Raw genomic sequence first — 12,257 nt, forward strand, 5'->3', positions numbered from 1 at the left:
AGCAAGTCATTGCAAGAACCTACCTTATACAGTGGATGACCCCAAGAGTTCTGCCATCAAAGAAAGGACAGAATTAAGCAGCAACATCTAGACCACCTTGTGGACAGTATGCTAAGGAGGATCCAGACATGTTACAGTGCAGCCGGCCGAAGTGGCCGTGCGGTTAAAGGCGCTGCAGTCTGGAACCGCAAGACCGCTACGGTTGCAGGTTCGAATCCTGCCTCGGGCATGGATGTTTGTGATGTCCTTAGGTTAGTTAGGTTTAACTAGTTCTGAGTTCTAGGGGACTAATGACCTCAGCAGTTGAGTCCCATAGTGCTCAGAGCCATTTTTGTTACAGTGCACAGGGTGGGGCAGCTTGACAATGAATACTATGCAACAACAAATTTTGATTTTGCAGATGCACTTTTGAACAGAATATCTTTATTTTGGTTATTGTTTTGCTTTTATTTTGCAGTAAAATTATTTATTTTGGTTTAATGAGGCTTTCTCTGATACCCTTGAAGTCCATACACATTTGCAGATATGTACAAGGTGTACAACTTTTATTGAGCAGTTTCAAACAATAGAAAGTTGAGGATGGAATAATGAATAATGACAGTATTATAAAAATGGTGGAATGCTACTTGCTACATTGTGGAGATACTGAGTCACAGACAGGCACAACAAAAAAAACTGATAAACAAGTAACCTTTCAGCCAATTACGACTCAACATCTCCACTACGCGATGACTAGCAATCCATACTTTCCATAACATTTTTTTGAGCAGTTTATTATTCTGCAAGCATATAGTGACTTTCCTGACCACACAAAGACCTGCAGAGATTGGGAGGCTGCCAGTCTTTTAATTCCAGGGGCTTGGGTGCATCATGGTGAGACAGAAGCTCTCCGTTCCAGATTTTGTTAAACTTACCATTGGCTTCTATGTTTATCATCCAGAATGTGTAGCTCTTTGCATTGTAAGGTTTGGTCTGTAGTATCAAGATGCTGAAATGGTATTGACCCTTTTCATTTAAACAATCACAAATGTTTGAGCTTAAGCAACAAGTATTGCTCCATCTATGTATATTAGTTGTTATAGTGTGCTTGACTGGTTAGTTATCTGTGTAAGTATTATACAGATTTTTCTCACATCTGCAATAAAAGTGTTAAATAAATACCATAAAGATCCTGTTACACGAAAGACTGTGGAACATGCTACAGGAAAACACTATGTCAATCATCAGTTATGCTTAAGTCTGAAAGTGTTTCTGAGTTTCATTTCCCAGAATTAGTGTTGCAGCTATAGTTAATATGTAGATATTAAGAGTGGATTTGTTGATCAGAACATGATAACCATTCACAAATTCTTGCCTGTACTAACATTAAGGGAAAAGCTATATGAATAGTCCCAGGTTAGTAGTATATCTGAATAGTCCACTGTGGGCAGGAATTGAGTAGCCAGATGTGCTTCCCATTACTGTTATACCTTCAACATTGGTAGAGTTCACACCAAAAAAAAAAAAAAAATTACTTCTCAGTAGGCCCTCTAATATATTTTATGAACATAACAAATTCAGACAAAATAAAATATACACTGATATAAATGCCCTGTGAAAATAAGAGAAATTTTGTTTTAATATAAAAATAATAAAAGTATATAAGTAGAATAATTAAACAATAACAAAATTTTTTGTTGATTAGAAATCCATCTCAAGAATTGTGTGTGATCAGTCTTATATTCTGAGAAATAAATTTTTTACTGTCACAAAATTGTAAAATTTGAATTTTTTGGGTATATGCAAATGGATTTGATGTTGTATAAAGCATTTTGTAAATATACTCTCTCTCTCTCTCTCTCTTTTAATAATGCACATCTAGGGTATTCTGAAGAATTAAGTGTAAAATTAAAACACCAATTATGTAAATCTTATAAATGTGGCATTTTCTTATTAACATTCCAGTTCACCAATTGGAATACTATCTGTCTGATTTCAAAGTATAGTGTTTTTCTATTTGTAGTGTCCTGAAATCTGCAGTCATTGTTCTTTTGTTGATAGGTGGTTGTACAAGAGATGAATAGATTGGGCATGATGGTAGACCTCTCACATGTATCACACCAAACAATGCTGGATGCATTGAATGTGACCAAAGCACCTGTTATATTCTCACATTCATCAGCATGGGCTATCTGCAATCATCACCGCAATGTCCACGATGATGTTCTGAAGCTTGTGGTGAGAATTTTTTGGTAGTTGGTAGAGCTGTACTATGTTACACTTAGTTTCCTTATGTTTTAAATGTTATCTTATGATTAGGTAATGTCAGATGTTAGAGAATACCCCAATCAGTTTTCTTGGAAGATAATTAAGGACAATTAGATACAAGTAATTGTGTACTTTATATATGAAAAAACTGATAGGTTGGCCACAGTATATATTAGTGAAACCAGGAAACCAATTAGCAATTGTGTGTCAGAACATGAACATTTTGAGTGACTGAAGTGACACAGAAAAATGTGAATAGCTGAATGCCGATTATAACTGACCAATCTCTCAATCTGTAAGAAGCATGCATGCTTCAGGAGTCATGGATAGAGCAATGGAAAATAAGGGAACTATTAGAATAATTAAATGTTCTAACATCATGAACAAGGAGGTTGGGTAAACGTTGCTAGCATCCTGGCTGCCGGCGATCTCACTCCAATGGGCCATGTGTGTTATAACCTCCACTCTTGTCAACTGATGTAAGTTTTTGACAATGTAAATATTTCTCAGACTTTAGATGTAGTTTTAATTTTTTTCAAAGAAATTTGCTTCATTCACTGCACAAGCATCCTAGTATACAACAGTATTTTCACTATACTACATGCCTCAACAGGCTGGAGATGTTGTCATACAAATATTTCAGTTTATAGAGATACTTCAGTTTGATTGAAATTTTGCTTATCTTGTGTTTTTGTTTTCTGGCTATATCATCCAGTCAGATTCCTATGTAATTAGATGAAAATAATTATTGCACTTTTGATGCATGCTTTTATTATTGCCTAAGTTTCATAGTGATGGCACACACCCATTATGAACCTCTCATAGTGACTGCTTTGTTATAAAAATTTAATGTGTTGAATGATGGGTGTTGACTGACTGCTGGATTTTGTGTTATGCCTATTTAAAGATGCACATAGAGCAAAAAGAATAAAATCTTAAAATACTCAGTAATTACATCATCAATAATAATATAAAATCTGGTATAGAATATAAATTCACATTAGGCATAGATGTAATGGTGGTTACCAAGTGTCTGAATGTTCTTAAATAAATACAAGTAATAGCTCTTTTTTGCAAAGTTTTAGCATGCACTTGGATCTGCAATGGTCTGCCAAGAATTTTCTGGAGAGTTGAATTTTCTATTTGAGATTTTTCACAGACTAAGAAGTTGCTGTAGGAAAGCAATACATTTTTGTAATTGGAAAACTATGGCTATAAAACTACAACAGTGGAATTGTGACAGTATTATAATTTAAAGTTTGAATATTCAAGATTACAATAATTTTAAATACAAGTAAATATTGAAATACGAAATTTTTGGAAAAAGTAAGATGTTCATTGGAAATACAGGAATGGTGTTCTTTGAAATGAGGTAGGTCATTTCTAAAACAAACTACTACTAGTGTGAGTTTTGAATAGCATGTGGTTTCAGTTACTCTTAAATTTAGCAAACTTTGTTAAAGAATAAGTTTCCTCAACAATCAATTTTACTGCTGTCATCAGTGATCTGAAAACTATACACAAAATAATGAAGTTTAAAAACTGTGGCTGAAACAAGTACTTGAATAATTGACATATGATCATGGATAGTAGAGATTACTGGCACTCAATAGATATACTTTTACTAATTATGAATTGCCTAAATAAAAATATTTCAATGAAGACACAAATACATATATTGCTTGCTTTACAATATAGGATGATAGGGTATTAACAAAACAAATCATGTGAATGTGAGTGTATGTATAACATATTTCAGTACAAAACACCCATATTGAATAGTTTCATAAACATTGGTGTTGGTTACTTTGATTACATTTGCCTAGCCACCCCACCACCCAATACATCTCAATGTTCACCAGCCAGCACCTCCTTGAGATTCAGGGTCAACAGTATAAAGAAGTGTCCACAGGAGTACGACCATGCAGAACCAACACCTTGCTGCAGGAAAATGTTGCCTCTTGGTATAAGCTGTCAATTTGCTTTCGATTGCCAGGGATCTGGTACAGTAGCATATGACCATCCCTCTACAGACTCGTTTACTTAGGGCTGTTCAGGGACATTCCACAATTAAGGATTGTAGTCACGTAATAACCAAAATAAGACAGTGTGTAGGAAAGACTGTCTCCAGAACCCAGCAGCTTAATCATATTGAAGAGGACCACTGCAAAGATTGGCAAAATGCCAGTTTTGTAGTTACTTATGGTATTTCAAAATTGTGGGACTTAATACTTACAAGGAGCTATTCAGATCAACACTGGAATTGAAAGCCTACATCTATTCCTTTACAAATGAAATGGGGGGAAGAGAGAAAGTACTTCTGACCTCAGAGATATGAGCAACATAGGCATTACTTCTGAATAATATTTCTCTAAAGTAGCCTATAATACATTTGTATTCACCAAAAACATTTGGCATCAATCATATAAATATACACTCCTGGAAATGGAAAAAAGAACACATTGACACTGGTGTGTCAGACCCACCATACTTGCTCCGGACACTGCGAGAGGGCTGTACAAGCAATGATCACACGCACGGCACAGCGGACACACCAGGAACCGCGGTGTTGGCCGTCGAATGGCGCTAGCTGCGCAGCATTTGTGCACCGCCGCCGTCAGTGTCAGCCAGTTTGCCGTGGCATACAGAGCTCCATCGCAGTCTTTAACACTGGTAGCATGCCGCGACAGCGTGGACGTGAACCGTATGTGCAGTTGACGGACTTTGAGCGAGGGCATATAGTGGGCATGCGGGAAGCCGGGTGGACGTACTGCCGAACTGCTCAACACGTGGGGCGTGAGGTCTCCACAGTACATCGATGTTGTCGCCAGTGGTCGGCGGAAGGTGCATGTGCCCGTCGACCTGGGAACGGACCGCAGCGACACACGGCTGCACGCCAAGACCGTAGGATCCTACGCAGTGCCGTAGGGAACCGCACCGCCACTTCCCAGCAAATTAGGGACACTGTTGCTCCTGGGGAATCGGCGAGGACCATTCGCAACCGTCTCCATGAAGCTGGGCTACGGTCCCGCACACCGTTAGGCCGTCTTCCGCTCATGCCTCAACATTGAGCAGCCCGCCTCCAGTGGTGTCGCGACAGGCGTGAATGGAGGGACGAATGGAGACGTGTCGTCTTCAGCGATGAGAGTCGCTTCTGCCTTGGTGCCAATGATGGTCGTATGCGTGTTTGGCGCGGTGCAGGTGAGCGCCACAATCAGGACTGCATACGACCGAGGCACACAGGGCCAACACCCGGCATCATGGTGTGGGGAGCGATCTCCTACACTGGCCGTACACCACTGGTGATCGTCGAGGGGACACTGAATAGTGCACGGTACATCCAAATCGTCATCGAACCCATCGTTCTACCATTCCTAGACCGGCAAGGGAACTTGCTGTTCCAACAGGACAATGCACGTACGCATGTATCCCGTGCCACCCAACGTGCTCTAGAAGGTGTAAGTCAACTACCCTGGCCAGCAAGATCTCTCGATCTGTCCCCCATTGAGCATGTTTGGGACTGGATGAAGCGTTGTCTCACGGGGTCTGCACGTCCAGCACGAACGCTGGTCCAACTGAGGCGCCAGGTGGAAATGGCATGGCAAGCCGTTCCACAGGACTACATCCAGCATCTCTACGATCGTCTCCATGGGAGAAAAGCAGCCTGCATTGCTGCGAAAGGTGGATATACACTGTACTAGTGCCGACATTGTGCATGCTCTGTTGCCTGTGTCTATGTGCCTGTGGTTCTGTCAGTGTGATCATGTGATGTATCTGACCCCTGGAATGTGTCAATAAAGTTTCCCCTTCCTGGGACAATGAATTCACGGTGTTCTTATTTCAATTTCCAGGAGTGTATTAGGAAGAGAACCCCATACTGCCAAGTAGTTGCTGTTATGAAATGTCTTATACTAATCAACTAGACAGCTTTGTCACAGGTCCAGATAGGGATAGGCAGCAGCTATGACAAAAACAGATGGCAACACAGATCAGCAACAGTTTACAATATCTTTTAATAGGAACTGAACAGTACCTAACTGGAATATGAAGCTAGTATGTGGCAGTGTAGATAGTTGTTAACTTACAGTGACCCTAAATCCAGTGAACAATGACTAACATCACTTCTATGATGCCCAGTTGGGCTCTTCTTAGTGGCAACTGTATGTGAGTTTTAAGATACTACCTTAAAGTACTGATTAGCTAATTAACTACTCAATAAAACCATGTGTCTGCTTGTATCCACATTTGGCAGCTAGATATCCACTTGCCATCTGTTTGTGTAGTGTAAGGTGGAAGTGTAATGTAGTCTTTGTTGTGTGCACCCTCTTTGGAGTTTAACCTTTAGCTGCAGCTGAGTGATAGGTGGCTTAGTGTTCTTCTGTGTGGCTGTGTTCTGTATTTTCTGTAGGAATAGCTTATCTAATGATGAAGCCTATTGTGACACAGTAAATGGCTTGGTTGAATTATTTTAAACAGTGTCATTGTGAGCTCCAAGAGTATTGCTACGAGTATGTGCAGTTGGTCAAGAGGCTGGTGTGTGTCATGGAAAAGACATGGTGGACATGAGGTGGCAAACAACTAGCTGTTAAGTGGCCACAGGGTTTTCCAGGTACTGGCTTGGCAGGAAGGGCTTGCCTGAGTGAGGAATGGAAGTCATCACGGACTGACAACTGAAACATTAGGCTGAAAATACTATATATTCACATAAACTGTTAAACTTAGTTGGAAGTACAAGTACAAGTTCAGTTATAATTTTTGCCAAAAGCTTACAGCTATTTGGATAATGAATGTGATGTAGATACATAAGAAATGGTATGTTTATTATGTATATATTGATGGCATGCAATGAAAATCTTGTAACTCCGCCTGTCTGTGAAAACCTAGTGATTCCAGTAAACAGTATACTTCATTATCAAAGAGAGAGTTGAAAGTGCATTGATTTCTCTAATCTGTCAATAACTAGGCTTTTACTGTATAGCCACACATGTAGCAATATTACCTGTATCACTTTACACCGATAAGCCAAAAGATTGTGACCATTGTCCACCATGACGTTGGATGCCGCCTGGTGGCTTTATGGGCACATGACACGATAACATATGTAAGCAGAAGAGACACAGACAGTGATCACCTTAGTGAAGATAAGGGCTGCAAATGGGGCAATCCATTGAAATAAGTGACTTTCACAAAGTGTAGATTATTAGTACGCAGTGCCTGTAAACAAGTGTCTCAAAAAATGGTGAAGTTGTTTGGATGTTCACATGCTAGTGTCATGAGCATCTAAGGAAAGAGGTGGGACAGTGAAACTACAATTAGGCACTAAATGGTTGGATATCCATGACTCTTCGCAGTAAAGCAGGATAGATGATCTGTGGCATCTCTGCTGAAAGAGCACAACACTGGTGCACACAAAAGTGTTTTGGAGCAAACTGTTCATCGTACATTGTTGAAGATGGAGCCTGCAGCAGCCTACCCTACATGTTCACATGTTGACCCAATGTCATCATGGGCACAGGACCATCGGGATTTGACCGTTGATCAGTGGAAATGTGTTGGCTCTTCAGGTGAATAGCATTTTCGCTACACGAGGTTGATAGCTGTCTCCACAAATGCCACCATTGAGGTAAATGGCAGCTCAAAACATACAGCACACAGTATTATGCTTTGGGAGACATTCTCCTGTGCTTGCAGGGAACATGTGGTAGTAATCAAAGACATGCTGACAGCTGCAAGCCACCAGTATTCATTCATGCTTGATGTCTTGCCTGACAGTGATGTCATCTTTTGGCAGTATTATTATTCTTCTTGCCTTGGAGCCAGAATCATGCTATAGTGGTTTGAGAAGTATTATAGTCAACTCATGTTGATCTCACAGTGATAAATTCACCTGATGTAAATCCTATGGAACCCATCTGCATCACTATCGGGCACCTTTATCATATACGTGAAAAGCAGCCTGTTATTTATGCAAATTACATGACCTGTGCATTGACATTTAATGCCACATTCCTCCACAAACCTACCAACGGACTGTCAGATTCCTGATATGCAGAACCAGTGATGTAATTTGTTCCACAGAGAGAGAAACAAGCTATTGAGCAGATGGCCTTAATGTTTTGGCTCATCAGAATATATATATATATATATATATATATATATATATATATATATATATATATATATATATATGATATGGTTATAATAGAAGGAAACATTCCACGAAGGAAAAATATACCTAAAAACAAAGATGATGTGACTTACTAAATGAAAGTGCTGGCAGGTCGACAGACACACAAACGAACACAAACATACACACAAAATTCAAGCTTTCGCAACAAACTGTTGCCTCATCAGGAAAGAGGGAAGGAGAGGGAAAGACGAAAGGATGTGGGTTTTAAGGGAGAGGGTAAGGAGTCATTCCAGTCCCGGGAGCGGAAAGACTTACCTTAGGGGGAAAAAAGGACGGGTATACACTCGCGCGCACACACACACATATCCATCCACACATATACAGACACAAGCAGACATATTTAAAGACCTTTAAATATGTCTGCTTGTGTCTGTATATGTGTGGATGGATATGTGTGTGTGTGTGTGTATACCCGTCCTTTTTTCCCCCTAAGGTAAGTCTTTCCGCTCCCGGGACTGGAATGACTCCTTACCCTCTCCCTTAAAACCCACATCCTTTCGTCTTTCCCTCTCCTTCCCTCTTTCCTGATGAGGCAACAGTTTGTTGCGAAAGCTTGAATTTTGTGTGTATGTTTGTGTGTCTGTCGACCTGCCAGCACTTTCATTTGGTAAGTCACATCATCTTTGTTTTTAGGTGTATATATATATATATATATATATATATATATATATATATATATATATATATATATATAAATTTTGTAAGAAATTGCTTCTTCTTCTCCTGTAAAAGTTTTCATTGCTTACCATCGATGTGTAAATTAAATGGAGTATGCAAAAATTTTAAATAGTATGAGAGTGTGGTGTGGCATAGATAAACTTGTATGTTGTATACAGCGGGAAGTCACGTGACTGAGGCTTTAAATAAGCAGTCAGAGTGAGTGTTGAGGCAACACCAAGTCCAATTGCCAGAATTGGGCACACTGGAAGCCTCAGGGGTGGCCATCAACACCACCATTGGGAAGACCGTCTTTGTCATAGTCTAATGGCCACCCAGAGGACTGCTCTAAGAAGTGGACTTCAGTGCCCTGCTGACCATGGAGGGGATCTGACTTTTGACTTTTCACCACAAACAGTTTCAACACTCAGAACATGGAAGCAAATTCTTGCTTCACCAACGCCAGTGGGTGTCGTCTTTCTTACGCCATTCAATGAAACAGTACTGTCACCATGGAGCCATTCGACCCTGCCTTGTTTCCCATCAGAGGCCTGCTGGACACATTCGATATTGCCCTCCTAAAGGACAATGGGCAATTCATGATGTGAAATGTCCTGTCATCAAATGACATCCCTCTTAGTTTTGACACGGATGTTATTTGCGCAGAGCTGCCAGCTAGCGACCTGAACTACAGAAACGTGGATGAGCAGAGGTGCTCAACATTCTCAACAATACACTTGACCCAGATCAAGTGGGGCCAATGTAGCACTGGCCTCTCTCAGCCACAGAGTACTGTGAGGAGTAGGTGCAGCCACTCCAAGGTGGCCACAATGGCCATGAGACTTCTTACACCTCTCCTGCCACCCATATGGGTACTGATCACCAAGAACAACAGGCTCTTCCATGAATGGCAGCTCACCAAACATGAAATACCATGTTAACCACATGGTGTGGGAGATTAAGGCAGCTGTCAAGGAGCACAGGAACTGAAAACTGAACTGCGCAGACATTGTGTGAACATTCAACACTGATGACAGCTGTGCCTGGAGAGCCGAAGAGCTGGCAAAAGCATCCTACATCACCAGCAGTGTATCCTGCCACTGCAGGTCAGCCAGGACTTTATCTGCAAGCCAGATGCCAAGGCCAACACGTTGGCTGACACATTTGTGGCTAACTTCACACTAGTGACAGACATTGTGGATGAGAACCACATGCACTGGATCAAAGAGCAGCTCTCCTTTTTCTTCACAGCAAGAGCAGAATGAGACATTATTTAACCAATCGCAGGGGAAGGAGCAGCTGCACAACTCTGGTCTCTGAACTCCAGGAGGGCAGGAGGCAGTGATGGGTCAATACCCACCTGCTGAAGAACCTTCCATCGGGGATCCATTGGCCACTAACTCATACCCTCAATCAGATATCGCATGGAGACATGCAGCATGGTGGCTGTTCCGAAAACCAACAAGGGCCCAAGCAGACAGCTAAATATCCATCAGCTTGCTCCCTTCCTTCTCAAAGGTTCTAGAGAGGCTGTATGTGAAGAGGCTGATGCAGCACATCACCTGAGAATATCTTACCAGATGAACAGTTTGGCTTTTGGAGTGGCCACTCCACCTTTTGCCAGTTGCTGTGGCTGGTGGAGCTGGTGATGAGGGCACTGTAAATGAGGGAGTAGCTTGATGTGGTGCCTCTCAATGTGTCCAGGGAATTTGACCATGTGTAGCACAAAGGCCTTTTGTGCACACTCTTTGTACTCAGATACTGATTTAACATGGGGCCCTTCCTTAGTCCTGCCTCACTGGTAGGACCTTCCATGTGAAAGCAGATGATGTGTCATTCACAGAGTGGCAGATACTTGCAGGGCTGCAACAATGGTTGGTGGTCAGTCCCTTGCTGAACTCCTTGCACATTGCTGGTGCACCGTTGAAGGTTTACATACAATTGGCGCTTTACACCAATGATACAGTGCCGTTCACCTGCAGAATGAATGCCCAGACAATGAGATGCCACTTACAACTTAGGTGTGATTCCCTGGGAGCATGGGAGATGGAATGGCGACTTAAATTCCAGCCACCAAGAGCCAGGCAGTAGTCTTTATCCAAAGGATGCTGCTGCCAGATCGGCCTTGTGCCGACATCATGCAAGGTCCCATTCCATGGATCACAAAATGCCTCAGAGTGATACTCAACCAGAGGCTCACATGGGCACGGCATATACATGCTGTCAGAAGCACAGCAGTGGGCCATCACTGCACCCTGTACCCTCTGTTTAATCCCCAGTCGTCACTACTTCCTTAGCATGGCATCACACTATACCTAACAATGGTCAGACTAGTGCTAGAGTAGGCAACCATGGTGTGGAAAATGCTGCTGACACACACGCTGCAGCGCTGCAGAGAGTGAAGAACCAAGTTCTGAAACTCGCTCTGTGACACCTGAGTCAGTAACCAATTCATCTACTGCACAAAGAAACTTTTGTCCTGCTGCTGAGAGACAGAATCCAGCAGACTACTTGCACCTTCTGTGAGAAGCCAGTCAATCAGCTCATCCTGGAACTAGGCCACCCAGAACACCACATGGCAACAACACATTGGTCGCACTTGTTACTAGAATAATTTCCTGCACAGCGGCCTGAAGACATTTCACCTCCACATTACCAGAGGCCAATCTTGCTGCAAGTATAATTTTCTTCACAGTAGCTTGAGGACAAGTATCTGCACAACATCTGAGAGGTTTAGTTGGAATAATATTCTAATGTTTAACCTGCACACAGGCTGAGCAAGGAATGCTCATCAGATAAGTGACTAGCAACTAGTCTTGAGGCCTTTTTTGGCAGATGTTGTATCACTGAGGAGTTTTATCTGTGGTTGTGGAAAGATTGGTGAGATTTTCAGTGGTCAGAGTGCACCAAGTGTATAGAGTGCTCAGTATTTGAGCATTTCAGACTTTGCGTAAATTTGAGTTATCACACTGAGCTTCTAAAGACTGTATGTGAATGGTAGAATTTTCATTAATGAAAGGTTTTAATAATATTATAAGAGTATGGACAGAACTTTTCGTATGTAACTGGTGATTACTGTGGTAACTTATTTGCGATATGAACACTTAACGATAAATAGCATACAGAACATTCCCTGTATCCCTGCTTGCTACTCATCATTTTA

At 41.5% G+C, this 12,257-nt stretch overlaps 1 protein-coding gene across 1 annotated transcript in view; it reads left to right on the forward strand.

The window, feature by feature from the left end:
• Nucleotides 1-12,257, forward strand: part of LOC126092294 (dipeptidase 1-like) — a 510,684-nt gene that overhangs the window by 474,496 nt on the left and 23,931 nt on the right. Inside the window, exon 7 of the mRNA XM_049907813.1 lies at nt 2,041-2,217. Within this exon, the coding sequence (XP_049763770.1) occupies nt 2,041-2,217 (177 nt within the window). The remainder of the gene's footprint in view (nt 1-2,040; nt 2,218-12,257) is intronic.

The sequence above is a fragment of the Schistocerca cancellata genome, chromosome 7 (assembly GCF_023864275.1).
Source record: "Schistocerca cancellata isolate TAMUIC-IGC-003103 chromosome 7, iqSchCanc2.1, whole genome shotgun sequence".
NCBI classification, from domain to species: domain Eukaryota; kingdom Metazoa; phylum Arthropoda; class Insecta; order Orthoptera; family Acrididae; genus Schistocerca; species Schistocerca cancellata.